This window comes from Suillus discolor, assembly GCF_016758755.1.
Source record: "Suillus discolor strain FC423 chromosome Unknown F5147scaffold_2, whole genome shotgun sequence".
In the NCBI taxonomy this organism is placed as follows: Eukaryota; Fungi; Basidiomycota; class Agaricomycetes; order Boletales; family Suillaceae; genus Suillus; species Suillus discolor.
In genome coordinates, this window is record NW_024541249.1 from 576,691 (window position 1) to 603,508 (window position 26,818).

Sequence of the window (26,818 nt, forward strand, 5' to 3'; positions counted from 1 at the left end):
GCCGCTATTCGCCGTTTAAAGTATAATTTACGGCATTCAAATTCAAAGCCGTCGCTGATTATATAATCAGCGATTCAAATTGCCGGAGGTGTGCTGCTCCTCCCAGCCATGCAGACAGCGAAGACAAGCACCACGCCTCTCAGGCAATTAGCACTGCATTCAACTACCACATGCTCGTCACACGCAACAACGTACGGAAAATGCATACTTGCTGCTTATACAGATGTTCGCAAAGATTCGTGCAAACAGGAATTTGAAAAGTTCGGGCAGTGTTTGCGTGAAGCTGTATGTCTTCCTCGTGGTGATAAAGAAAGTATCTTCTGACCCTGTTTATTTCTTAAGATGAAACGCAAATGGTGATGCCTAGTTAAATACATGCGAAGATGAGACGTCCGGGAGATGACATAGTTTTGGGTCCTTGTGGAAAGCCATGCCATTAAAATACATACACTAAACTAGTCGACATCCTCGGTTCCCATACTCCCTGGTAACCTCTGCTCCATCTCAGTTTGTGCCTGTCCATTTGAAGCTGTGGAACCATGTTCGGGCTGCGATGGACGCCCTCTCGTCCTCATGAATGCCTGAATACGGAGGGGTATCACGGGGATGTTGGTGGTATTAGGAAGTGGAAGTGCCTCGATAGGTTGCTCTACTACCTCTGGAGCCGGCTGTCGTATGCGATTTATCAGGGGCGCGAGGCGCAGGTCTACTATGTATGTTCGTTGACTACGGGAAGGTTTCGGTTGTTCATCCTCGATCGAGTATGAGAGTGGCGGTGTGGGGACGAGAGGGTGTCGAAGGAGAACCTCGGAGGTGATAGAGGATGATTGCTGTAGCGACGTCTCGTACGCGAGTGTTTCCAACAGTAATAGGAAAGCCAAGATGAGGACGTCGAGTAGAAGGAGGTGCATTTTAGAGGGTGCATACTCTGTGAGATCATTGTTATGGTTTCAATGAAAAGCTAGTGGAATAATAAATAAACGCACCCATTCCGACAAAATCCAGCACGACCGTCCGCCCCTCAACCGTGCCTTCCCGTGCGTGTAACCAGAAGCTTGGGAAATTGAGAAAGAAAGTGAGCAGGAACCACGATCGCAGAGAGACTTTGGGGTCGATATCCCTCGGCTTGTAGCACAGGATTTGACAACACATAGCTCTGGTAACCAGTGGTACGAGTGAAGGCGCGAGGAAGAAGGAGACGGCATGCAAGTGGAACAATAGGTCATGTAACTGTGTGACCCAGTGTGAGTTTCATACACGACGTTCAGGAAGACATGAAACGTACAGAGTCGATGATGTGCTGGCGTTGGGCGTCATGACGCTTGTGCATGTCATCTAGTATGTCTCGCCGTGTAGATATAGTCGTTCTGCTCGTCCCTGCCAAATATTGTCTCTGCTGTTAAGTCTAGAGGTTGGCATCAAGCTCGATGTTTGGACCTGTTGTCCGACAGCCTCAAAACAGCATTTGGATGTCTGTCGATTATAGATAAATAAATATACATTGGCCTAAAAAGTCCATCGAAATGCAATAGAACAAAACTACAGTGTGTCGTAGCGATAAAAAGTATGAATAATAAAAGTCTAAGCAAATCGAGGAATTATTCCATCGAGTCCATGCTATCTCCCAGACTGACGATATGGTGGTGGCAACTCCGGAACTAGAGGAGCATTAGATGGTGGAGAGAATCTTGGCCACATAAATGAAGCATGTTCCAGTAATGCTGCATGTGCGCTTGTGGAAACAGAATACGTTGACCGTCGATCAACGTCACCATTCGGATGCGTTGATGAATCATAGCTCTCGTACGAGAAGCTCGACGGGGGGTCAGAGGTTGCTGGCGCACGTGGCGTTTGATCCGATACTTGTGGTGATATATGTGTTACTGGGATTTTAGTAACTACACTACTCGACGGTCGAGGGGGGAGTGCACGGAAGCTTCGTGAAGGTGAAGGAGTATTGGATGGAGGGTATGCGCTTGAGTAGGATGGCTGCTGATGATGGGCGGGAGTGCTCGACGACTGTGATGGCTGTTGGTTATGGGAAAGCATATTGGGGTGATGTGTCGGAACAGGCTCATAGCTTGTAGGTGTATGCGTTATGTCAAGAATGTCGTCACCATAATCATACGGACCTCCAAGCGACGAAAAAGTGGTGCCAGAACTATCCCGAGGATGAAGCAATTCTATGTCATCAGACATGCTGCTTGGATCACGAGGATAACTGCGAGGGATGATGGCAACTGAATGGTATAATCCCAATCTGCGACTGTGCTCGACCTTCTTCTGCTTTGTGAGTGTGTTTAAATATCTAGTAGCGATGAGAGCACCATCTAAAATGACGATAGACGCCCATCAGTATTGAGCAGAGGGGCATGGGTTGGACGCACATAATTCAAGAAGCAATACAGATGATACAACAACGATGAAAACGTATGTCGGGACATTCATGAGGCTCTGACAGTTGGATTCAGATGCATTGTCGACGAGCATATGATAGCATTCATCAACTTTCTGTTGTCGGTTGCTCTGGCGGATGGTAACGAGGAAGTAGATGCCGACAATGACATTGAGGAAAAGATGAATATAGACGAAATACGCGTAGATCCCGACAAATCGTTGTTTGCGTGCAACTGCGCCAATGAACCTATGTGAAAGCCACCAGTAAGTGAAAATCAGTCCAGAATATGAGGTGTGTATGACACGCACCCAATGATGGACACAGCAAGCAATACAGTTTCTACAATACCCACAGACCAAAAGAAATATTTTTCCTTGCTAGTTAGTGAATACGAATCTAACAACATCGTCAGTGTTATATCATGATAATGTGATAGACCTGAGTACACGCACGAGACAGTTCAAACCACACCAAAACAGATAGCACACCCGAAAACAAGAAGGACAGACAAGTCAATAGCACGAATCCCAATCGCACTGGTATGCAGAAACAAAAATATGGGGAATACAACAGGTAATTTTTGAGGCTGAAGGCCATGGCGCTAACGGAGCCTGACAAGATCTGAGAAGGCACATTGTAAGTAAATAGGCGATGGTGTGTGGACAAAAATGAAATAAAGCACAGTACTGACCTTGAAGCGTAGTCGTGGCGGGACTTAATTCATTAGCAAACACAACGGATACCGTACGGTCTACGCAGGGCTCGGGGTAGCTGGCAAGAATACATCATGATAATTTGACTTAGCCGTTCGTGATCACTATGGTGACATCCAAAGCCAAAAAAAACTCACCTAATAGCGCTAGCTTGGTCCTGGGATCTTGATGCGGAAATCAGGTTAGCGGTGCTGATGGCACATGGTACATGTTGTTTGTAGTTCAGTCATGTGCCTCGCCGACGAGGCATAGTATCCCTCTTTTTGGTATGGCAGGAGTCGCTGGTGTTTGGTCTTGCTTTGTCCACTTGCCCTCCTTGTCTATAAACTAAGGTTTTGGATCTACAGTGATTTTATCTCTTTCATTCTTCTTTCAAACAAGTCTCCGAGCTCTATCGAGCGCGGCTGGCACTGAGCTTACCATGAACGGACAGGTTGCAGGAACTTCAATGGACGTGGATGGAGAAGTATATCACCAAAATCAAGTATCCATCCAACGTTCATCGAGTCCTGTCCAACGTGCCTCCTCCGTGCCGCACCGTCTGCCACATTTCACGGTCGGTTATGTCTATTCTCAGGACATGATGCTCCATTCATCGGCAACTGGGGAGCATCCGGAGCAGCCAGAACGAATATCAAGAATTCGAACGGCAATTCGCGACGCGAATTTATTGCAGAAAATGAAACAAATCCCGATTCGACCTGTAAAGCGAGATGAAGCCCTTCTTGTCCATTCTCAAGAACATTGGCACAAGGTCCTTGCAATTCAATGTGAGTGGCGGCCCGTAAATCGTATCCGCACTAGTGTTTCACGCATAAGATATATTGCTTACTTCGAGAATTTACCTGCTTCTTCAGCAATGACACCGTCCGAAATTTTTGAATCAGAAGCTTATTATGAGTCCCTATCTCTGTATGTTACAAGCGGTACTACCCGAGCTGCGCGCTTGAGTTGTGGAGGCGTGATTGAGGCATGTCTCGCTGTGGCTCGTGGTGAGCTGAAGAAGACCTTTGCAATAGTGCGACCCCCCGGGCACCATGCTGAGCCTGAGGAGCACATGGGTTTTTGTTTTTTCAACAATGTCGCTGTCGCTGCCAAAGTTACACAGTTTCTGACACCCGTCAGAAAGATCTTGATACTCGATTGGTAGGTCTTCAAGATCTTTCTTTTATTCGTATTCTCACTCTTTATGAAGGGATGTACATCATGGTACGTCAATTACTGAATGGATTTCATCATACAAATGCTTGTGTAGGTAATGGAACACAGCGTGCTTTCAATGATGACCCCTCTGTTCTGTACATCTCGTTGCATCGCTATGAGCGAGGGCAATTTTACCCATGCGGACCGTTTGGCAGCCTTGAATCGTGTGGTGAAGGGGCTGGTCTTGGCTAGTAAGTGAATACCCCGTCCAGCTTCACAGATATTGATGAATGCAGCTCTGTCAATATACCTTGGCCGAAGAAGGGCATGACAGATGCGGATTATATCCATGCCTTCCAACAAATTGTGATGCCAATAGGAATGGAATTTGCTCCAGATTTAGTGATTAGTGTGTTCTTTTATTTTTCACGTCACCCGTGGGCTAATATTACGAAGTCTCTGCTGGCTTTGACGCTGCTGTTGGGGATGATCTTGGCGAATGTTTTGTTTCTCCGGCGGGATACGCACATATGACACACATGTTATCGGGGCTTGCCGGTGGAAATTTAGTCGTCGCCTTAGAGGTAAGTTTACTGATGACGCTACTTAATTTGTGACATTCTGAGATTCCGATTCAAATTTCCACAGGGTGGCTATAACCTTGATTCCATATCTAACTCTTCTCTCGCAGTTGCTCGCGTACTTCTTGGCGAGGCTCCTCCTGAGCTCCCCCCTATGGTTGCGTCTGAGGCAGGAACAGAAACGGTTTGGCAGGTCGCTATGGAGCAGAGCAAATACTGGAAGAGCGTGAACCCCAAGGCCTGTGAACCACGCGAAGGTTTGTCTTCTCACATCCGAAAATAATCGACTGCTCATACAAGCTTACTCGCAGAGGTCGATGAAATATCATTCTCAATCCCAGGTAAGCATTTCCTTCCATGCCATGTCGTGTATCTCGTGTTTCATAGATTCCTTGCAGAAATTCTTAAGGGCCACAGACAACACTTTCTCTATACGCAATACCAAATGCTCCAGGTTCCATTAATGACCAAGATGTTTGAAGAGCGTTTCGGCTCTCAAGTTATGTGCACGTGCGTAGTCTGATTTATTACTACTTTGTTAGACTGAGCAAAATGTAGGAGTGACTTTCTACAAAATCCTACAATTATTGTATTTGTCCATGAATTGTGAACATCTTTCGAGTGATCTCGTTGTTTATTGCTGACTCTATTAAAGCGGAAATCTGCGCATAGAACTAGACGGAAAGCCTACGTGCGACGTGCAGATGGAGAATTCTTACCTAGTCAGCTGCCCATCATTAATGGCACATTTATCCAACTCATGCTGTCCCAGATCGACTTTTCGAAGGAACTTATTTCATGGGTTACGAAGGAAAAATATGCTCTGCTTGATGTCAATGTCTTTCCGAGACCGTTTACCTCGCCTCTGCCGGTACGTATGCTAGTGATCATGTTATAGTATTGACCATGAAGCCTATCAGCGCGGCCACAAACACGTAGAGTCATGGTCAAGGGACGTTCTCACTTACCTATGGGATAACTATATACAGTTGGCTGTCTCCATGAATTTCCTAGTTCTAAAAGCTAAGTTTTCTTCAGGCTTTCGGGAGCGAAGAACATAATCTTCATTGGACATGGCCCCGGTTGTCATGCACTTATGGAGCTTATGGAGAGCCGTCGTACGTATCTTGTACTCTAAGCATACTTGAAGACAGCTCACTCCTGCTATAGCGGTCGGCATGATTCGCTATGTCAATACGGTGATACAGGTTGTGGGAAACATGAACATCCCGTCAATACCCAAGGACGCAGATGAGCTCCGAGCATGGTACTCCAAGGTTTGCTTTGTAATTCGTTTCAGCTGGCATATCTCATATGCCACAAAGAACTCGCTCGTAATTGTCCATCCAGAGCACCCAGCATTTGCTCCCGAAGCGAGGATTCTCAAGAGACATGGCAGAGTCCTTCAGATTGGTTCGTGTCTCTTAGAAGCGACCATGCTTAGATCTGATTTGATCAATGTAGAGGAGAGCAAACCCATCAAGCTCATTATGAAAGGGCTCCCTTTGATCCAGGATCACATCAGACAGTCCCTCGTAGGAAAGCCGCGATAAGCACTTCTCATAAGTATCAAAGTCGCGTCACGCTGCGCTTCGTGGTATCATCCTTACCGTGTATTGCTATCTTGAATGCTGTCTTGCTGCTATCCTATCTCTATCTAGATTAGGTCGACGATGCCTCTGCGAGCTGAGATGATGCCGACAACTTTCGCTTCGGAGTCGAGGACTGTGCCGCCACGAGTTACGACCAGATCGCCGAGCGCTCCAGAGGGCTTGACTCCCAACAGCTTCTCAAGATTGACTGACGCAAGTGCGAGAGCTTGTTCCTTTGAGATCCTGTCAAAACTCTCAAGGGCAGCCTGATAGCCATATGATGAGCCAGAGACTTGATGAAAGAGAATCTACACACCCATGCTATATCGAAGCGTGTGTTGCGAGCACTCCACTGCTCCGCGACACCAATACCAACAGTAACACCATGAGCTAGGAGGGTGGTAATAGCACTCTCATTGGTCAATGGCGGACCAGGCAATCTGGTAGATAATGAGTTTGTGGACACGGTATAATGTATAATCACTGACATCCTCTTTGACTCCCAGACATCAGGGAAGGGACGGGATGGTGTGAGGATGACACCAACTCCCGCCTCACCAAGTTCCTTGGCAAGAAGGTGGGCCTCAGCAGCACCTGAGATAGTGAGCTGAATATCAGTCCCGGTGCGCGTGCGGATCTCTTTCTTCAGCTCGATAAGCGAAGCAATGATATCCGCATTCTGGACTTGCACAACCAGGGGTATGGTGCCCTATGAGATGTACATCAAGATACATTACAACACATAGAAAGACAGATAGAAATGCACCTTTGCAACCTCAGCAAGTGTGGTGCTACTCTTATCACCTAGCAGTATATTCCTTAGCGCTGCAATTTGCGTGCTAACACTCGGTCCCCGGGTTGAGTGACCAATTTGCACATGCAGTGCTGCAACATCTTGGATGACAGCCCCGTCCTCGAGTTTGTGGGCTGCGCCAGTGCTAAACGCCGTACTCAGTCCCGCAATGAGGCCACCTGAGCTTGGCGCAGTAACACCTGCAGTGACGCCTGCGCGGTAGGCGAGGCTTTATTTAGCGTGGATGTGAGCTAGAGCAGAAATGGTGGCAATTGTAGAGATGGCTTACAGCGTGTCGCGCCCAGCAAACTGGAGACCATCCGAAGCCTTAATGAGCTCGCTTCCCGCAAGGATGCTTGGGATAGAGCCGGTGAGAGGGTCGAAAACAGTGCCGTCGTGCGTGGAGCTCTCGCCCTGAATCTCATCCAAACCAAGTGGGGAGCCGTAGGAGATAAGTCCAGGACTACGTAAGTAACGGTGAAATGGGAAAATAGGGTTGAAAGTTGGTGATAACGCACGCGATGGACCCGCCCTCCAGGTCGATCCATTCGGCATCTTGCGAGGCGAGTTCGCTCCCACAAGCTGCAGCACCCCAGCATTGCACCACACCCTTCCTGAGGGCTACCACACCCCGCTCTCCTATGTCAGCCACACTCATCACACCACCCACTCCATCCGGCACATACATGCTACTGACATTCGCAAACACCACTACATCTTTTGCCTTTTTCGGCATCAGGGGTGGGAGTCCTTCATACTTGATAGCCGCGGCAGCCTCGAGATCGAAGTTTGGTGCGCGTGGAACCTGTTGGAAGGACACGGGTTTGGAGGCGACAGCGGGCTCAGAAAGTTGGGGGATGCCGTCAATCCAGACTTGTTGCGGCGTTGTACCTAGTGCAAGAGGGTGGCTATCCCAGACGACAAGATCTGTGGTTAGAATTAGTCACGATCCGCGACAGAGATGCCGTGAGTAGACAGACCAGCATCATATCCTGGTATTGAAAATATGTCAGCGTGTGCTCAATTGTGCAAAAATAGCAGCAAACCTTCACGCACGAATCCAATCCGATGGTCCTGCCCCATAATACGTGCGGGCGTCGACGTCACAGATGCGAGAGCAAGGTTCGCCGGAAGGCCATACAAGTATGCTTGCTGCGCCTCGTATAACAAGAAGCGAGAGTTGAGGACAGGATGGTCACTCTGTACGATATATCAAATCAGGATGGGAGTCAGAGGGGGGAACACAAATGTGCGGACCTTCATCACGACATCGATCCCATTCTCGGCCAGAATACGCGGAGCGAATTCCGACCCGCGATAAGCCTCACGCTTGTACCGGGCATTCGTAGCGAACAAGGCTGCCGCCGGGGTCTGGCCTGCAAAACACATCAACACAACGAGATGTCAGCAAAGCGAGATCACTATACCATATGCCTGCTTGAGAGTCCCTGGGACGAGGTATGTCTCATGAGCATGGTGGAATGCAGCGATCGGGAATTGGAATTCGTTGGTAAGCTATGGTTCATACCTCATCAGCACCCATAGTAGCACCACACCCAATTCAACATTACGCACACGGACAAAGTCATCTAGATCAACTGTCTCATAGCAATGCGTGTGAACCTTATGTCAAGGAGGGAGATATCAGAATATTCTCTTACACGACAGGAGACACTGAAACATACCTTGACACGCCCGCGCAATACATCGACAAGCGCTTCCCACTGTAGGTTGTCCGGGAACTCGCCGAGGTCTACCCATTCACCTGCTAGCGCACGAGTGCAATACGCGTCCTGTTGCTCTTTAATTTGCCGAGCAGTGTCATATCTGTGTGTATGAGTCATGAGAAGGAAGCCAAGGAGAGAGGCTGTAGAACGCACGCCTGTCGGAAAGCCCAAAAAGTATCCATACGCGTGTTACCGTATACACGACCTCAAATTCGTATTTGATAAGGACATGTGAGATAAGGAAGAATAAAAACTTACTGGGATTCTCGCCGCACGCGTGTCTGCGATTGAATGGATCAGTGCATGTGCTTCAAGAAAGAAAAAGGAGACTCACTTCATTTGTCTCCATCTTGGTGGCAAGGTCGGATCAACATGCGTGCCATTAAGAGTATAGGGTGGTTCCAGGAGCATAGATGAGGGAGAACGTTCTGCAGTGGGACGAAGCTTGATAACGAAGGCCTGGCCACCTGTGGGATATGTTAATAGCACCGTACAGAGGAATCAAGGTGACCGCACCAATGGCATTAGCAGAGCCAGGGAGAACATTTGCGGTAGTTACGCCACCGGATATGCTGAGCCTGTAGGCGTCGTCGTGGGTATTAAGCCCATCAAGGCTGCGGAGCCAGGGTAAGACAGGACCTGCGAAGAAGATGGATCTTTATGCATTATTGAAACGTGAGACGATGTAATACCCTTCAATGAATTAGTATCGTCTGCGCCACTTAGGTATGGGGCACTGCTGACACCCAGGTGGGAATGAAGGTCGACTATCCTGGGTGTAGGATTAGAGAAGAGTGAGATATGTTTGATCATGTGCGCGCCTACCCAGGTGTGACCCAACTTCCACCTGCATCCAATGTGACCAAGTCCTTAAACTTGTTGAACATACTTGGGCTTGCATGCCCAACAAATTTGATGATACCCTTGTCGAGCAAAATGTCCCCCTGCGTGATCTCTTGATCGCCAGTCCAGATGGACGCATTTCTAATCAGAGTCGCGTGGGTTCCTTGGACGAAACGGTCTGACTCGGTGCGTTGGTGAAAGTTAGAAGGTGGGCCAGGCTTTGCGTGTAGCATGTAGCATTTCTGCAGTATCTGCTCAGCATGAAGGGGAAGCTGAACGGATTGTTTTCCTAGAAACGCAAGCTGGGACAGAGATAAGAGTAAGCTTGCTACAGATATAAAACATAACGTGAGTGCTATTGATGCCATTCTGTGCTTCAGCCTCCATCTTGCCAGCCGCGGAAGGTCGACTGGTGGGGACTCGAAGTAAGTAGGTAGCTTGTCCATCTCGAACAAGGAGATAAACAAGAGTCACGTAATGACAGACGCTAGTTCTTATATTTATATGCTTGCAGTGGATGATAGCGAAGTAAGATTAGCTCGGAAGTCACTAGGTCAGACGGTCCTTGTCCGAAGTGGTCATACGGAATCTCGGAAGCACGCGGTTGCGTGTCACGGGTCCTACGACATCTGATCATTATGTAATACTGATTTTCAGTCGTTAGAATGACGAGCGTGTCAGCAGCAGCAGGGGGATCTGCTGCTCAAAAAGCCAAACCTCCCGTAGTACAGCCTGGCACAGGCAACAATATTATCATAAATCCCAACCAGGTCAGTGTCTCTTTCAATCCCTTTGACTCAATTTTGATGTAGACAACCTCAGCGCTTGAATCCTGTTCTTGAATGTATTCGCAATGTTGGCAAAGAATTTGGTGATATTGTCCCCGACTTCCAAGTGGGGCGTACTTCCGGCGTGCTCTTCCTCAGGTGCGCAGTCTCGCGTTGCTTATCAATGTCATTGAATTACACCCTTCACATTGGAATGAAGTCTGAAATATCACCGCCTGCACCCAGAGTACATTCATACTCGCATAGAGAAACTTGGGCATGCATATAATCTCAGGATTCTGCTTATCATGTGCGATGTTGTAGGTAGCTCTTGAACTTCCACCCAGAGCTCTCTAAATTCCTTCACCTAGAGCGAGCATCAGGAGCCAATCCGGGAGCTTACCAAGGTCTTCCCCCTTCCATGACCGTCAATTCTCAACTTCACAACAATCCATGTAGGTCTGTCTCATCAATAATATCACCATCATCGTTGCATGGAGGTATTCGTTCGTAGCTCGCGTGATTAATCAGACGACTGAACGCCTCGCTTTTGCAGCATCGAAGAAGCAGGGCAGTACATCTCTACACTCAAGCAATTTGAGCACAAGCCACCAGATCTTATCAAAGAGCGCGTGGATAAGGACTACGATGCCGTCCTCCGCACCGCACTCACCAGCATCAATAAGGTGAACAAAACCGACGTCGAGACGTTGCGCTCATCACTTGGGGTGTGTCATCTCTGCACCATTTGTATTTGAAACGTACTTAGCTGGCGGGCCAGAGCTTCGCCGACATGGCTCGCGCCCCATCTGATCGCCTCCAGACCTTACCAGGCTTTGGCCCTGTAAAAGTCCGTCGCATCAAAGACGCCTTCGACAAACCATTTCGAAATCGTGCTACCAGCGCTGTATTTTCTGTGGGCTCGCAAGTCACACGGGGCGCTGGCGACGAGGTCGTGTCTACGTCTAATCACGTGACAGAACCTAATGCTGCCTCAGGTTCGAAAACGATATCTGACTCGGCACCTGCACAAAGTGGCAAAGGAAAAGGACCAGCGCAACGCAGCCCAAGCCCAGTGTGGGACATAGAACTCGACCTCGACACTCCTCCGCCTGTCGCATCTTCCGGGCCTCCACTTCCACGTGGGCCGTCACCAGCATGGGATATCGAGCTTGACCTCAACGATGACTCGGATGACCTGTATGTGGATCCACGGCTGGCTGCTAAGAAGGGATTCGGGCAGGCTGGGAGCTCATTGGGCTCAGATGAATGAGGCTCATACGTTGTGGAAAATGCGGTGGATGCGGCCTCGGTATTGTTTGTATGCGCATTTACCACCCATACGATAAAGATTAGAGTAATTGACGTGTCACAAACCGAAAAGAAGACATTAAGAGCAGACTACAAATACCAAGGAAGATAGAGGGTACAGAGCATACACGATTTAAAGCTGGTTGACAGCAGATTCATCTACAATAGGCATGCTATAATGGACATAATATGTTACTGCAGCAGGCGAGGAGACGCGGAGTAGCATTGTCGGTAGCTACATACAGTTGAAAGAAAGCATCACCTCAGTGGAAAACATGACGACGCAAGGGGCATTATGCAGAAGAAGTGGATACGTATAGAATAGGTTTAACATTCCACATGAAGTCGCATGGTGGAAAAGAGAGGCGTGCACGGAACATGTTGGAAAGAAAACAGCAAAGAGAAAGAAAACAAGAGAGTAAACCTAGAATGCGTGACTTAGGTATACTCCGACTTGGGACCGAAGTAATGCTGGATGGTAGCCATCTTTGTCCACCCTGCGGCGGGCTTGAGCGCCTGGCGTTGATAATACACGCGCATCTGAAGGCGATGCATCTCTGCCTTCGTGCGTGAGCGATCTAGGTGCGCCGCACGCGTGTCAACTGCATAAAACCACCGTCAATACTGCATGAGACTGACTACATACAAAGAATACTCGCCAATACGCCCCTGCGTGACTTCTAACACCCGCAGAAGTAGTTCGAGGGGAGCAAGCGGCTTCTGGCTCTTCCGGGGGCTGTCGTCTATAGATGATTGACGAGAAAGCGACTGGGAAGACGAGTTCTCTTCATGGACGTAGGGTTCGATGTTTGCGAGCGCGACACTGATGATAGCGAAGTAATGCCTGAGGTCCTCGAAGTCTGCGTTTGCACTTGTTACGTCGAAGAGCTCATCAGAGCCAGGTACAGGTGAAAGTAGAAGGATGAGCGGCTCGAGGGGAGGGAGCGCATCCTATGAGTCACGTGGGTCAGTGAAACAAAACCCAGACATGGTAGAAGAGATGCGTACAGAGGGCATGCTGTTTGGAAGGAACAGCGCATATGCTAGCCATTGTGCGATGTGACGAGTGCGGCCACTGCCGCTACTAAAGGACGAAACAAAATGGGCTTTGTTAGCTGGCGTAAGCGTAGACGCATGGCTGAGAAGTCGTTGATGGATGGAAAGGTGCTACAAGATGCCCAGATGAATAACGTGCTGGACTTTTGGAATGCGAACTCACAGCTGAGGCATTGATGGTCCAGCAAATGGTGTCAATGGCGAGATGCAAGTTGGCCCTCAGCTCGTTGGAAGTGGTTCTGTCAAGGCCAATAACAACGAGGCTCAATAGCACGTTCGGGATATCTTCTGCGACAAGATTTTCCGTCCTGTGAATCATCATGCGTGAGTATGTTATTATCTGTGAAAAAAATAATTGATACCTACCGAGCAGCAATACCCACTAGCGCTACTAGCTTACTCAAAACACGTGAACGATTTTCAGAACTGATGCGCAACGGATGTACATCCTCACGGATAGTCCAGCGAAGGTCTTCTGCTACATGGCGACATGCACCGAGGTTTACAAGTGCAGTAGCGATGTCGGTGAAGCGAAGCGTAGATTTAGATGTGTAGGATGTTGCACTCCACAAACTATGCAGAGCACTGTATGCTGCGCTAGAGAGGCGGGACTCAGCAAAGCTGATGGCTAGCGACGCAAAACGTGGGTAAGTAAAGACATGAATCATTGGATCAGTGGCAAAACATACCCAGCGCAAAAAGAGGAGAGATAACAAGAGATTTCTCCTCAGGACCTAGAGCGCCGAGCACTCCTGAAGACAGAGTCAAAGCCAGCTGATCGGCAGCTACCCGGAAGATAAGTCTCTAAGTCCGGCTTCGATATATGCACGCACCTCCGATCCCACTTAAGTGTTGCAAAAGTGCCAATACGGGATGGTTACTAGCATCCCCAAAGCTCACATTACATTCATCATCAACAACCATCTCATCATCACTCGCGCCCTCCTGCCAGAGCGGCACACCCACAACTTTTTCCTTCGACTTTTTGTTCTCGGTGCTCTTGTCGTTGACAAGGATCTTTCCGATCTTTTCGCCTGCCTCACGGCCAAGAATTTTTGTGTCGTATTCGCCCATGAACACATCATCTTCCAGTGGTTCAAGAATGGGGCTGCTCGACTTGCGTTGAGCGTGTTCTTGAATCGCCTGCCATGCGGCACCCTCATCTGCCAAGTTCAGATCATCTTCCAGATCCGCATCCGAATAGATGTGGGCCTGTAAAGCGTCCTCGGCGCGCAGGAATGCGGCACTCCCATTCCCGCGCTTCTCCGCGGCCTTTTTCTCGCGAAGGAGCGCTTCAAGCGGATTGAAGGACTTCTTGAGCTTTGAGGGTCCAGGTGCATTCTTGGTGACGACGATGCTAGGAAGGTGTAGGGGCGGCGCAGGCTTGCTTGTACGGCCAGAGCGGGTGTGTACTTGGGTTCGGGACATCCTGTGGGTGTGAACAGGGGGGCGCGTGGGGGAGGGAGAAGGAGAACGGCGATTACGGAGATTATAGGAGGTGGATGGTTTGGGTGCCGAAGATGGGACACTTGATAGCGGCGAGTCGAATATGCCATCCGTACCATCCAGGACAGGAAGATGCAAGCTAAAGAGAATTCGGATTCAAAATATGGTACATTGGAGTGTATAGAATGAGACAGACTTCTTTCCCTTGCCCTTCTTATCGGGAATGAGAGTCATATTTTCGAGGTCGTCGTCGCTACTCTCATCGAGCTCGCGGAACTTGTAGGTTTTCTCCTCATCGCTCAGGGGGCTTTCGGCAAATGTTTTTGCTTTGATACTTGCAATGAGCTGCACAGCCTTGCCTGCTTTATCAGACACGGGCGTGGCGGGAAGTTGCGGGACACCTGCGGTGTCAGGCGGGGAGGGCAATGAAGCAGAGGGTTGAAGGGGTGTCTCTGGAGGTGCACTATGCAAGGGCGTGACAGAACGCAAGTACGCGTCGTCATTTGATGGGGAAGTAACAGGTACCGGCAGGCCTGTGTCCATTGCACTTGAGTCACAGGGGCTACCGTCATTAACGACAGATGAGGATGGTGATACTAAAGTAGTTTGGCGCCATTTGTGGACTTGTTCATTGACTTGACAGAGAACGCGGGTGTCTAGTACAGGGACGACGAGTTCCATCTCGTCAGATTGGCTACTGTGTATGAGAAGCTTACTAGATGAAGGGGTGTGAGGCCCTGTGAGTGGAGGGGCTTGTATGGATGGTTTCAAAGGAGAGCCTGGTTTCTGGACATAGATAACACCGCTTGGACGTTCACCCTCGGAGTCGCTCTCGAATTTCTTCTTGCGCTTATGAGGCAACCTGGCCTTGGCGGACGAAGACGCGCTCAGGAGGTGAGAAGCGCCAAAATACTGGTCTGGGGAACGAGGACGCTTTTGAGAGGCCCTCCTAGGGATGTGCTGTGCTACTTGGCTGCGTGTAATACGAGGCGATGCCATAGGACCCTTCGGAGTTTGACAAGTAGAAGAACGGGTTCTAGATGCTGTGTGGGGTGGGGAAAGAAGTGTACCGGAACCACTAGAAGTGGACGTGCGCGAAGCAGAGAGCATAGGAGTAGTTATGGTCTGTTTGTTAGAGACTGCCATGGATGTCTCAGGTGATGACTTTGAAGCGTTGCTTTGACGCGAACGTGTGGCCAACGCGACTGGACTAGGCTGAGACGATACAACCGACGAACTCGGCGCTTGGGCTAGTTTTCGGGTAAAAAAGTCAGTTACCCTCAAATTTCTATTAGGGATCTTCGCTTTCGCGGCTTTTTTCGAAGAATTTTTTGAGCTCATCGTTGTCGTGTCGCGGTGAACTGTAAAGAACGTTTATTGCCCATGCGTATCGGTCACGTGATCTATTCAAAACTAAACTTATCTTAACCTTCTTTCAATTCAATTGTGGACCCGAACACGCCGAGAGACTCTAATGCGCGATAACAATTAGCGTGTATCTTTGCCCAAAACGCTCAGGCTTGAACCTGAGAGACCTCGAGGTTCCTACAGTCCAGTGGTGCGAAATATCAATATATCACTCAGGATTGTGTACTGATGGGGCTCCAGCTTGCTGTAAATAAATTGTTCATCGATGGCATCCCCCATCCAATTTTGGTTCGGTGCTGCAGGCTGCAGCAGTTCAGCGCAACAAAATAAAGATCACCAAGGCATGTGGCGCACGGTGGTTTGACCCAGCAGCTTGCCGTTGTGCTAGCTTTCATCGAAAAGTGCCAGTGCTTCAGTTCCAACGCACGGAAGGAGTATATTAGGGGTGCGTGCCATTAATGATGTCGAAGCTTGCTGCCTAGTACTCCGGCAGGGTCACTGCTGTCCATGTCCGTTCATGTGCCTAAGGGAAGTCGAACGACGTCGAACACGGGCTTGGCTCTCTTCGGTCCCACGACGAAGTTGTCGATCTACACAGTGAACGTTAACGTCATCGTGACGTGATAATAGTTTGTGTTGTGAATTTGCGCTGATTATGTGGCGGAGCCATCGTTTTCCTTCCTCAGCGCTCAGACTCATTGGTCATGATGCATGATGTCATAGTCTTCAAGGGGTATTGCCGTCATGATGCATGAGGAGCGCAATGTGCGGTTCGGGCAAGCTTGATCTGCAGATCTGATCAATCACAACTTGATCGAACGACGTTTTTGTTTACAAGTGGGGTTTGCAAAACCAACAGAAGGAATGGAGCTTTGGCGCTGACGTCACGACCAGGAAACTGTTCTATTGGTTGTTGGAATCTCACTGGTAGTGCACCAATGATCCACGCCTAGGTCCAATGGCGATGCATGCTAGAAGGAACGTTTGTCTTCATTCGTCTAGTCTAAGACTAAATTACATGGAGATATATACTACTAGGTCGACACCAAATATTCACCCATAAGGCTATAACAAAAGCAACATTAACAAAATAAGGATAAGTAAGGTGACAGTGAATCATGATTCATATCATGAACTATCTACATGCATTACCAGATTTGTCCAAATGAGTGAGTGAATGCGAGTGAAACGAGATGAAGAATGATCATTATATGCAATGCGAGAAGGCGAAAGTGCTTGAACTCTATGGAACATGATCTAAAGGGGGAAAAGAACGTCTATGGAAATGGAGGGTGCTCGTCTATAGTGGGCTGTCTGCTATGTGATGGTGATTGTGTGTATAGCGGCGAAGGCGGTATGGACTGCCGCGGTGATGATGCATTTGATATATAATTGGACCGAGAGGGTGAATAATTCGATTGACTCGTCGAGTATTGCGATTGAGAGTTGGACCGCGAGCGATTTGAAGGTTGAGATTGTTGGATTGACCACCGCCGTGGGAGCAGTGAACCTAACGTTGTTGACCCTGATTCTTCTGAATACACACTTTGATGGTCCGTCAAAGTCTGGGAAGGACTATCTGGATATGGTTGGTTGACATCAGGATCCAGAGGAATGTTCCGCTCTGGCGTGGGATTCCGCGGCCGCCAGTCTTTCTCGTCATTTTCAGCACCCTTCTCCGCATCCAAACTACCAGGTGTGGCACCCGGCCGCCGTCTACAGTGTGCCGGGACAAGTCTCATGATGCCCATGTTCACGAGCGTGTTGATAAACATGACGATGACCGCAACCGAAATGATAACAGCTATCACAATGCCGATCACAACGCGAGGTATTGCCCCTAGGTTTAGGCTCTCCAAAAAAGCGATCATGAGACCAGTGCAAAGTACTCTGGTAATCGCCAGGTAAGTTGCGAGGACATCAGCACCTCTTGATTTGTGTGGCCGAAGAACTAATAGAGAGGCAAGGACCATGCATTCTACAACGAGGATTGCGACGATTTGCACGACACCGTTGACTTGAGAAAAGGCGATAAAAAGAGCCTTCACGAAAATCGCCAATATCAAGGGAGTAGTCGCGTAAAATCGCTCCGAGCGGTATATGGCGTACAGAGGACCATGAGAAGCTAGGAGATCAGGTTGCGTATACAGTTCAGGAGGTGCTGAACGAAGGGCCAGGCGATGTACGAGGATGATAGAATATAAGATGTAGCCAACCACCGCAAGGAACAAAATTACTGAAAGGAATATAGACAACCATGAATCCTTGAGCGTCCACTGATAGAGCGCAAATATTGTCACTGGAGTAAATACTATCAGGCACTAGGGCAATGAGTAAGCGGATATGATGAAATGGAAGCCGAGCCTTACTCACAACGCGCAACAGCCAGGCACGGGCAAATGAAAAATACCGATGATGCCAGTCAGCAATGTACCCTCCTGTCCGTCGTCTATACCGAGATGTTGCGACGAGGATGCAATAACCGATGGAGAGGACTGCAAGCAATGTCGCGGCAATCATCAGGACGACCAGGAAGACAGTCATGAAAGAGTTAGCCGTGGCAATGCCAACAGAGTTGACATAGATAGGTACACCGGCCTGCAGGACATTGGCAGATGACGGTGTCACAAGTTGTACATCGCCAGCGGCGGAGAGCTCTTGAACAGAGGCGACGGAGATGTCCGACACGTAATTGGCCGATCTCGTATTAAAAGATGCCCAAAGGTTCTCTGTGCCGATGCCCGCATATTGATCCGAAGAAGCAGAAAAAGTTGACGAAGACATGGCATTGTATGGGCTAAGTTTGCGGTTCACGAGAGCGACCGCAGAACCTCCAGTGGCATCGGCCATGTTGCCTCCGGTGAGGTGACGCATGTTGTTGATGGAAGTCTGAATGGGAGAGGTCGCGGACGCGGGGAATAAACACATCGCCCATGCAAAGTTGGTTGTAAATGCCCGATAGACTGAGGAATAGTTAAGATCCAGGAGTGCTGTTGATGCAGTCCATTGATATAGATAGAGAAGATCGAAAAGACGGAAGGGTGCCAGGGTGCCTGGTGTAAACGAGTAGAAAAACGCAGACAGAAGAGCAAGTAGTGCTAGTGCACCAGTCGCCCATTCCACGGCTACTTGATGTGTTGACCAGCCATTAGAAAGGGTTGCCTGAACACAAGCCTTAAGGACTCCAGTGTTCACTTCCGTGAGGGACAATTGTGCTAACAAGACATGAGCACAACGTCTAGTCTAATATGGCGAGAACATACCATATGCCTCAAGATCTGGAATTTGGAAAGCGATGCCAGGGATCTTGTCGGAAACGCCAAGGGAAGATGGTATAGGGATGGAGTCGGAACCGGTAAAGTTATACATCGGCAATGGGCACAGGGCACCACTGAACAACGAGCATAAATCGACAGTGAAGTTCACAGGATGCATTCCATAGACGTTCAGCATTACATTGGCAGTCACATTGACGTTGGGATCCTTGAGAGAAAAATGAGGTAAAGCTGTACTGAAGGAGAGAGCCACGTACGACACTCGCTGCGGAGATGTTGAACCATATGGACTGATTCTTTGCGAAGTATGCGATGTCAAACTGCTGAATGAGCAGAGTCTCTGGTGGTGAGCAATAAGTCACGGAAGAAGTGACTGTACGAATCATCAGGTATAATTCCAATTGCAATGCCGTAAGTGAAGACGTACACAGAGAGTCATCTCTAGCAGCTGTCAATGAGGAGAATGTAAGGAGTGCTAGGAATCGCAACCTGGCGATACGGGCGAACATGAGAGACGACGAAAGCACCAACCAGCCAGTGGTGGTAGAGGTAGAAGTGAGGATAGATACACGGGCTGTCGATCCTGTCCAGTCTGTATTTTCAGCTGCGGATCATGATAAAGGATACTCCAAATGAGTTGCATGTTGAAGGCGTGTTGTTTATTGTTCCATTGTACTAACCGTTATTATTGTTGTTAAAAGCTGTGACTACAAATTCTTTTGTTCTCCGTTTGCAACGGAGTTGTGTAGCGAGGTACCTATAGCTTAGCTTGCCGAAAACCAGCGTTAAATGAAAGACAGGGAGAGGTGCTTGTGCAATGGGGGTAGAGAACGTTGTAGAGGCTGCAGCCGCATAAATATTTCCATTGAAATAAATAAAAGTGATTTGGAACGAGTGCCGCTCGGCTTGGCCAAAAGGAAATATAGGGCCACAGCCGAAATCGGGTGAGAAGCGTTAGTGGCAGTGCAGCAATTCACACTTACTTCTTAGCGGCCTCATGTTTCCACAGCCGCGGCACGCATCTAATGAGGCGTTTTCCTGTGTTCCTCGTCTCTTGAAGGTGTGGAAAGAGCGCTGCACCATGCGTATATATGTTAGAACAGCAGTCTTAAATGATAAATTCTTATATAATAAACATGCTTATATACACGTGTCACTTAGTAATGATACGTGCGATAAGCTCCACCATCACCCCATGTTCACTAATTTCAGTTCAACATGGCACAGTGGTCATAATTACCTGATTGATTCGCGCCCCACCATGCAGGGAACAGGTGAGCGTTCCCACCAGCGCCTTGCACGGCAAATGAGAGGATGAACACCATGACTTGAGTGCCTCCGTCAAGGGCTGCATCACTTGATTAGTCGAGGGTCCCGAATGACGTTCCAGAATACTCACCAGCTCCGATAATGTAGTTGTATTTGGCAAACCAGCGAGGGTGGCGTGTACGCAGCCACCATTGCGAGAAGAATGCGACAGCGAAGTAAGAAAGAATGGAGGAATTGATTCCAACACAAAGCCATCCGATAAAGTAGCTGTGAAATATGTGAACATGCTGTTAGTAATTCAGGAAACACTGAACGTACGCGATAACTGGAGTATAAAGATAATCTGCGCGAAGTTTTGGCCAGTACCTGTGGATGACCCAGAACGGAACAGGGATGAAAAGTCCAACTAGGTACGCCCAAGGAACCCATTGGTATCTTTGGCCTGCGGAAAAGAGCTCGTGACTGAGTCCACCCCACGCAATTGCCTGAGAGTTGTATTGCTGAGGTTGTTGGCCGGACCAGATATTGGTTCCTTGGACAGACAACAAGATTTCACGTTGGTTATCTATGATTGAATTCATCATGACTACATGTGCAATATCAGTTAGTTTTTATGTCATGTAACAAGTGATGTACGCACAGAAGTTCAAGATGGCACCAAGCAGCGTGCCAATAATCTGAGCAGTGAATGCAGCACGAGGTGGCAGCTTTGCATCTGTAAATTACGGTCAACACAGATTGCCATGTTCGCCTACGGCGTGAAATATACACACACTGAGCAATCTTGAGGTCGCGGAGTAGTAGTTGGGCTTGGCTGACAGTGTCTGTAACATTGGGTTAGCCGACCTGTTCTCGGACCGCAAGACTGATACATACTGTATCCGTATAGAACGAAGTACATATTTGCCACTGTAGCATTTGTCAATCAAACATATTAACGGCGAGCAAGGCAATCACCTGGCATCCCGCTGTGAAGGTAACCACCAATCATCTGGATAAACCTGAATGCGAATTGTGATATCGAGGATCAAAATTGAATTCAAGGACATACGGCTGGATGATGAGTCCAAATCCTGTAATAGCGGCGAGTGCACCGAAGAACAGAATGGAAATCGTCGCCAGCAAGAGCGAGATAATGAAGCCCCACCTTCACTGCCAATCAGCCTGGACCACATTTCCGATAACAGCTACTCACCATGGCAAAGTCGAATTGCTCTTGTATATAACCACCAGGGAAACAATGAAAGACAGGAGGAAAACGACGAAGTACCAGCTATTGGGAGCATCGGGGTACTATTACAGAGATGTTCATGTTTGAAAGCTGAATGCACAGAAATGCAAAACTAACCTTCAGCATTTGCTTGTAGTGGGGATCGATATTTTCATCATCGACATCTTGCTTCCGCATTCCGTCTGCTTTCCAGAACTTCCAGTCAAAATTCGCCCACATTTGTTTGAGGCTTGACGGTGTCATCCAGCTCCATGCAGAGCGCAAGTCATCCCGGTTCCAGAGGAGAAGATGGGTAAACGTGGCTGCCAAACCCTAGGATTTCAAACTATCAGTCCGCAGTGTTACCGACATTTGGTGAACTTGCCAAATTTGAGGCGAGCAAGTAGACTATCCAAGTGCTGGAATAGTAAGGTAGACCTTGTTCAGCAAGGAGTGTGGGGTCGACTTCATAGTTGGCATTGAGAATAAGTGTTTGATCGTACTGTGTTCCGTTTTCGTAGAACAAGAGTTGAGAAAGCTGTGGGGAGTTGGCGTCAATGTTCTGCCGTTAAATGTGAATATAGACTAACGAATGGGAAACTCTGGGCCATCCAGATGTTCTTGTAATACACAGCAACAAACACAACCCTGGACAGATGTAAGTCAATGCAAGGTCTTGAATCAGGGCGGAGGGATCGCACATGCAAAGAATGTAGCCCAGGAGATTCGAGAACTGTTCAAGAAATATGTAAGTCGTCCGGCTCGCGGACTTGGAAAAAGGTCATACCTGTGCTTTGAGCGGGATAGTCATAGGGTTCACCCCGCCAGAGATATACTGTGGCAGATCCCGTCAGTAACACAATCCACTTTCAAAGTTCGTATTCACTCACTTGCCAGTCAAAGCAGATAGACAGGAGTCCCAGACCCTCGTTTCCGTTGCTGCCACCAAACACTCGCGAGACGGCAGCATTGTTTGGAGCTGCAAGACAGATGATGGAGAACCCGGTCAGAAGCGGGAATATCCATTCTGGGAAAAGCTCCCAAATGAAGATACTGAGTCGATCAGCATGTTTGATCATTGTCGGTTTTAATATTAAACTTACGCAGCAAACACCATGTAAAAGACTCTAAGCTTCTTCCGCGCTTCCATCCCGCCCTCGTAGAGAGCATCGAACATGGACAACAATGGTAGCACAGTAGGATATAACATCTTTGATGGATACAACAGGACGCCTGGTAGAGGTATGTAAACACCGAGTTCAATAAGAGATTTAATTGTGGACATACCTCTCATCATGCCACCAATTCCATAACTAAGAACCTAGTTAGCGCCCGCTTGAGCTTTAAGACACATTCTCGTACCCAAGAAGTTGAGAAGAGAAGAGCAGGAAAATCGAAGCAGCAGGATTGGGCGTGATGTTGTAATACAATCTTTAGCAAAGATAAGTAAATTCTGTCAATATGAGTAATGCTCACTGACCGCTGGACAGCAAGAACTTCGGTACCTAAGGCGGAGTTGGCAGAAGCGCTTGCCATGATCACAATGAAAGCATTTTCTTTCTTGTTGAATGGTCCCTGGGAAAGATATTTAGAAAAAAGCAACGGACGTGGGTAAATTGCTTTACAGGGTTCAGGTAGCGCAGGAATCCGCGGCGAGGAATAAAAGTCTCCATGAAGACGCCCATGACATAAGATACGACCGCAAGGAACATCAATGACACTAAAACCGTTTGCTGTGACAATGATGTTGAGCACATAAAGTTGACATGCTTGTTCTACTACGCACGGGCTTGAAATAATATATTTCCGCTATAAATTGACATTGATGAGTATCACAGTGGATAAAAAACAAATTCAAAGAAGCTCACCGAGTACTCCACCAAAGGCTGAGAGGCCAAGACCAATAAAGAAGGAACGGAATGTCCACGGGTTCAGAGAAGGATCGTCGTCCACCGAGATGACGTGCGTAGCAATATCACGTTCATCGGAGAGCACGCCTTCCTCGCTGTTAGCATCGACTGTTGCGGTTTCGACGTCGCCTTTGTCGTCGAACGATTTGTCACTAGTGCTAAGAGCTTTCTCGCTGGGCACATCGTGCCCGCTGATCGCTTCTGTAGCGGTCAAGCTCATCGTAACAAGACAGTACTGCACAAACTGCACGAGAAGTTTTAGCACGACTATATGTATTTACCTGATATGCAGATAAGCGACTATTCTCGTAACTGGAAGTCCAACTGTTCGGTACGGTCATGGCTATGGGACCCGTGTACGGACATGTAGTACGCGTGGAGTCCTGAGTGTGTCTCGTGTGAGATAAGAGGGTGCCCCTTGGAGTATAACAGAAATAAACTTTTTCGGCATTTTACACCTCCAAAAGTACAGGCCTGGGGGAACTTACCATTGAGCAGCTACTAAATTGGCTTCATAGTGGCAGAGCATTGCGTTTTGATGTCTTTCCGGCAGGATTGCCCTGGCTCATGCACTGTGAGTGAGTCGGTAATACCGGCGGCCGGACCATGCTATCTCGCACGGAACCAATTAAATCATTCTCACTTCAGGAGGTGACGCATGTGCATAGCGGGGTTGTATCGAGGTGAGTGCACATTGTATTTGTCATTCAATGTCACAAGCCGCATGCTCCAGCAATATTTCAAATTTTTAGGTAACAGTACCTTTTCTCTTGCCGTCTTTGCGCAGCTTTGCACCTGCTCAAAAATGGTTTCCACGCTCGCATACGCGTGGACAGTTGTGCTGAGGACATGAAACGTGTGAACGAGTTGACGGTTCAGGCATGTTATTCTTTTGAGCGTGCTCACCCGAGACACTTATTTTCAGTTACTAAATGTTACCCGCAATGCGGTGGCATAGCAACAAAGAAGGGATCGACAACAGTCAAACGATACAGAGTTCAATCACGGTGTTAAGCAGAAGAACGACCTTTCCATAACCGTCCGCCATTCTCTTCTTGCTCCCAACGCAATAACTCCTGCTCATCCCAAACCTTGTCCGACAGATCTCCAACCTCCTTTAAAAAATTATCGCCGCGAAACGCAATCGGGAGGAACTCATTGTGCACGGGGTGCCTGTGGATATAGGAGAGTTAAACGATACTTCATCGAGCATTCCCGAAGTGCTGACGCACCGAAAACTTGGGTTATAATTATAGCCTTCTGCATAGCCAAGCTCCTTCATGAGGGCTGTCGGAGCATTACGGGCCACCATGGGTACAGGCATTGTCGGGTCTAACTTTGCCGCTACCTCCGCTCGGTTGTATGCCTCGTACGCGCGAGTACATTTCGGCGCTTCTGATAAATAACCTACGCAGTGTGCTAGATTGATTCGGCACTCGGGCATACCGATAACCTGGCAAGCTTGAAGAGCTGCCATTGCCTGGAAATGTTCGATTGGGATCTGCCTTGAGTTATTTGTTGACATACCAAAGGAAGGGCATGCGCATCAGCCAGCCCAATATCTTCGCTTGCACAGACCACCAATCTTCTCGCGATATACAACGGGTCCTCTCCTCCTGTCAGCATCCGTGCTAACCAGTACATAGCAGCACTACCCTGGCTACCGCGAATGCTCTTGTGAAGCGCTGAAATCATGTCGTAGTGGCTCTCCCCTACACGATCGTAAGAAGCAGAGACACTTCGGCGTAATGATGCGAGAAGGGCATGTTCATCTCTATCTGGTTTAGAAGCCAGAACAAGCTCTAATAAAGATAACGCAGTCCGGGCATCTCCCATAGAAAGAGATACGATGGAAGAGATGACACGGTCTGTGAGTTGAGCGTACGGCAGAGGTGGACCATTGCAACTCATAGGCGCCTGCGAGGATTGAGACTGAGATCGAGACAGCGAATTTTGCGATGTCATGGGTTCTGTACCCACCGGCGGGCTAGCCGCTCTTTCAGTTTCTGGCTGTTCACAGTCACGAGGGGAGGATGCCAAGACTCGCTCTACAGCACTGGAGATAATACCTCGGATATCATCATCTGTTAAACGCTCAAGTACTAACACTCTGCAAAAGTTGGTGCTTGAAATGAAACATAACATCTTTACTCACCTGCAACGACTCAGCAAGGCGCCTGTCAGCCTGAATGACGGGTTCTCGGTTGTCGCTCCGATCATCTTCCATTTTGTTAATAGTCAAGAAGTCTTCATTGTATTACATACTTGTATTTGGCCTTGCTCAATACATGGAAGGAAGACATCCTATTTATTCGCTTCAGAATCATCAGCGAATGTATTCAGAAGAATAGTACCTGTTGTGCCTTATTGAATCGATGGACCTCGTCCAGAAACAGTATTGTTTTTCTGGGATAAGCCAAGTCAACGAAGTAAAATGCGAGGGAAGTTCTGCCTTACCTTCCAGTCAATGAAAGAGTTGCTTTAGCCTCTTCGAGCACTGTGCGAACATCGTTCGTACCAGAAGAAGTAGCGCTTAGCTCCCTGAAATTGCAGTCCACGTGCCGTGCCAATAATCTTGCCAAAGTGGTCTTCCCACAGCTCGAGGCGTGTCAATAATAAATTCAATGATGACATAGTTGGATTCCTTCACCCAGGTGGTCCCCATAATATAAGACTACCAATAATACCACTGTCCAACATACTCATCAGAAGAGACTCAGGGCCAGTTAAGTGCTTCTGCCCGAAAAATTCATCCAGGCATTTTGGGCGAAGCCTTTCCGCAAGAGGCACGGAAGACTTGAAGTTAGAGGGCGTGTCCTTGAAGCGTTTGCTCGACACTGATGACACTTGAAACTTTCGTTTCTTGGAAGTTGTGGGCGTGTCTTGGGTCATCGATGGAGGTACTAAAGGGTCGTCAGCTAGAGTGCTGGTGTGCTTGTCACGAGTCTGGCTGAATATCGGTGCCAACTTCTTAAGTGCCGTGTTTTTGGGCCGAGATGAGGGTTCTCCTTGAGGTGCCACATGAATACTACAGCCGCTGTCCAGATGTTTATTGATGTTCTCCTCCAGAACAGGCTGCAGACATATTGGACTTGCAATAAAGTGTCAGTAGTATGATGCTTAGGGTAAATCAAATGACTGACCAAGATACTGAAGACGGAAGCCTTGGTCGTCGGTGTGAGCACAGGGGATGTCAAATACGGTGGCGTACCTGAAGGCATGTGATCGTTCAGAGCAGGGGTAAGTCAAATCTATCAGCTTTGATACGCTAATCAAAATTTTGACAGAGTCCTACACGTACGAAAATATTGAAGCTGAATAACAAGATTTTGTCAAGTGCGTGTTAGTAATAGGTCTGTTTATGTAACATGTAGTCAGCCGTTTATTGTTTATCAACGGTGTCCCGGGTCCCAGCT

General features: G+C 48.3%; 10 protein-coding genes across 10 annotated transcripts; 3 read left to right on the top strand and 7 right to left on the bottom strand.

Annotated features, from left to right (window-relative positions):
• Positions 1-90: 90 nt before the first annotated feature.
• On the top strand, positions 91-408 carry F5147DRAFT_120034 (uncharacterized protein). Its single transcript, XM_041428121.1, has 2 exons — positions 91-285; positions 343-408. Exons 1-2 carry the CDS (start codon positions 109-111, stop codon positions 358-360), a joined length of 195 nt encoding a protein of 64 aa, XP_041299495.1. The 5' UTR covers positions 91-108; the 3' UTR covers positions 361-408.
• Positions 106-1,453, bottom strand: F5147DRAFT_601995 (uncharacterized protein). Its single transcript, XM_041432244.1, has 4 exons — positions 1,286-1,453; positions 987-1,230; positions 343-928; positions 106-285 (listed from the first exon to the last, which is right to left on the bottom strand). Exons 1-3 carry the CDS (start codon positions 1,328-1,330, stop codon positions 456-458), a joined length of 762 nt encoding a protein of 253 aa, XP_041299496.1. The 5' UTR covers positions 1,331-1,453; the 3' UTR covers positions 106-285; positions 343-455.
• Positions 1,454-1,461: 8 nt separating this feature from the next.
• On the bottom strand, positions 1,462-3,345 carry F5147DRAFT_665105 (uncharacterized protein). Its single transcript, XM_041435068.1, has 6 exons — positions 3,249-3,345; positions 3,090-3,169; positions 2,851-3,019; positions 2,707-2,794; positions 2,388-2,644; positions 1,462-2,330 (listed from the first exon to the last, which is right to left on the bottom strand). Exons 3-6 carry the CDS (start codon positions 2,993-2,995, stop codon positions 1,618-1,620), a joined length of 1,203 nt encoding a protein of 400 aa, XP_041299497.1. The 5' UTR covers positions 2,996-3,019; positions 3,090-3,169; positions 3,249-3,345; the 3' UTR covers positions 1,462-1,617.
• A 12-nt stretch (positions 3,346-3,357) lies between these two features.
• On the top strand, positions 3,358-6,425 carry F5147DRAFT_665107 (histone deacetylase clr3). The gene is made up of 17 exons (XM_041435069.1): positions 3,358-3,881; positions 3,969-4,257; positions 4,307-4,320; positions 4,367-4,505; positions 4,551-4,663; positions 4,711-4,838; positions 4,903-5,092; positions 5,147-5,176; positions 5,234-5,345; positions 5,394-5,441; positions 5,491-5,557; positions 5,608-5,706; positions 5,756-5,823; positions 5,874-5,953; positions 6,006-6,112; positions 6,161-6,248; positions 6,300-6,425. The coding sequence occupies exons 1-17, from the start codon at positions 3,533-3,535 to the stop codon at positions 6,386-6,388; spliced, it is 2,010 nt and encodes a 669-aa protein (XP_041299498.1). The 5' UTR covers positions 3,358-3,532; the 3' UTR covers positions 6,389-6,425.
• F5147DRAFT_602002 (carbohydrate esterase family 9 protein) lies at positions 6,426-10,370 on the bottom strand. The gene is made up of 18 exons (XM_041432246.1): positions 9,773-10,370; positions 9,640-9,719; positions 9,464-9,586; positions 9,282-9,414; positions 9,206-9,228; positions 9,101-9,152; positions 8,906-9,047; positions 8,796-8,843; positions 8,648-8,735; positions 8,478-8,596; positions 8,267-8,420; positions 8,201-8,212; positions 7,739-8,147; positions 7,510-7,683; positions 7,194-7,449; positions 6,916-7,136; positions 6,744-6,867; positions 6,426-6,693 (listed from the first exon to the last, which is right to left on the bottom strand). The coding sequence occupies exons 1-18, from the start codon at positions 10,234-10,236 to the stop codon at positions 6,493-6,495; spliced, it is 2,823 nt and encodes a 940-aa protein (XP_041299499.1). The 5' UTR covers positions 10,237-10,370; the 3' UTR covers positions 6,426-6,492.
• Positions 10,371-10,448: 78 nt separating this feature from the next.
• F5147DRAFT_120127 (restriction endonuclease type II-like protein) lies at positions 10,449-12,019 on the top strand. The gene is made up of 7 exons (XM_041428122.1): positions 10,449-10,560; positions 10,613-10,716; positions 10,778-10,877; positions 10,929-10,964; positions 11,017-11,057; positions 11,114-11,285; positions 11,339-12,019. The coding sequence occupies exons 1-7, from the start codon at positions 10,456-10,458 to the stop codon at positions 11,828-11,830; spliced, it is 1,050 nt and encodes a 349-aa protein (XP_041299500.1). The 5' UTR covers positions 10,449-10,455; the 3' UTR covers positions 11,831-12,019.
• Positions 11,963-15,711, bottom strand: F5147DRAFT_795771 (uncharacterized protein; the record flags this gene model as incomplete). Its single annotated transcript, XM_041443160.1, has 8 exons — positions 11,963-12,470; positions 12,534-12,819; positions 12,877-13,035; positions 13,088-13,232; positions 13,291-13,552; positions 13,614-13,709; positions 13,758-14,509; positions 14,567-15,711. 8 exons carry the CDS (start codon positions 15,709-15,711, stop codon positions 12,307-12,309), a joined length of 3,009 nt encoding a protein of 1,002 aa, XP_041299501.1. The 3' UTR covers positions 11,963-12,306.
• A 1,046-nt stretch (positions 15,712-16,757) lies between these two features.
• On the bottom strand, positions 16,758-19,899 carry F5147DRAFT_665122 (uncharacterized protein). The gene is made up of 6 exons (XM_041435070.1): positions 19,694-19,899; positions 19,441-19,617; positions 19,271-19,386; positions 19,002-19,221; positions 18,112-18,953; positions 16,758-18,059 (listed from the first exon to the last, which is right to left on the bottom strand). Exons 2-6 carry the CDS (start codon positions 19,520-19,522, stop codon positions 17,016-17,018), a joined length of 2,304 nt encoding a protein of 767 aa, XP_041299502.1. The 5' UTR covers positions 19,523-19,617; positions 19,694-19,899; the 3' UTR covers positions 16,758-17,015.
• A 204-nt stretch (positions 19,900-20,103) lies between these two features.
• On the bottom strand, positions 20,104-23,622 carry F5147DRAFT_625337 (OPT oligopeptide transporter protein-domain-containing protein; the record flags this gene model as incomplete). The annotated part of the gene is made up of 22 exons (XM_041432675.1): positions 20,104-20,361; positions 20,413-20,549; positions 20,601-20,868; positions 20,923-20,997; positions 21,056-21,106; positions 21,159-21,191; positions 21,240-21,283; positions 21,334-21,429; positions 21,478-21,575; positions 21,631-21,825; positions 21,863-22,030; positions 22,083-22,140; positions 22,194-22,225; positions 22,280-22,327; positions 22,383-22,545; positions 22,596-22,725; positions 22,780-22,805; positions 22,855-22,923; positions 22,973-23,067; positions 23,118-23,225; positions 23,279-23,301; positions 23,361-23,622. 22 exons carry the CDS (start codon positions 23,620-23,622, stop codon positions 20,222-20,224), a joined length of 2,319 nt encoding a protein of 772 aa, XP_041299503.1. The 3' UTR covers positions 20,104-20,221.
• A 709-nt stretch (positions 23,623-24,331) lies between these two features.
• F5147DRAFT_665132 (P-loop containing nucleoside triphosphate hydrolase protein) lies at positions 24,332-26,694 on the bottom strand. The gene is made up of 10 exons (XM_041435071.1): positions 26,614-26,694; positions 26,546-26,552; positions 26,053-26,493; positions 25,860-26,000; positions 25,757-25,808; positions 25,668-25,706; positions 25,558-25,622; positions 24,930-25,512; positions 24,635-24,882; positions 24,332-24,575 (listed from the first exon to the last, which is right to left on the bottom strand). Exons 1-10 carry the CDS (start codon positions 26,621-26,623, stop codon positions 24,413-24,415), a joined length of 1,749 nt encoding a protein of 582 aa, XP_041299504.1. The 5' UTR covers positions 26,624-26,694; the 3' UTR covers positions 24,332-24,412.
• Positions 26,695-26,818: the final 124 nt, after the last annotated feature.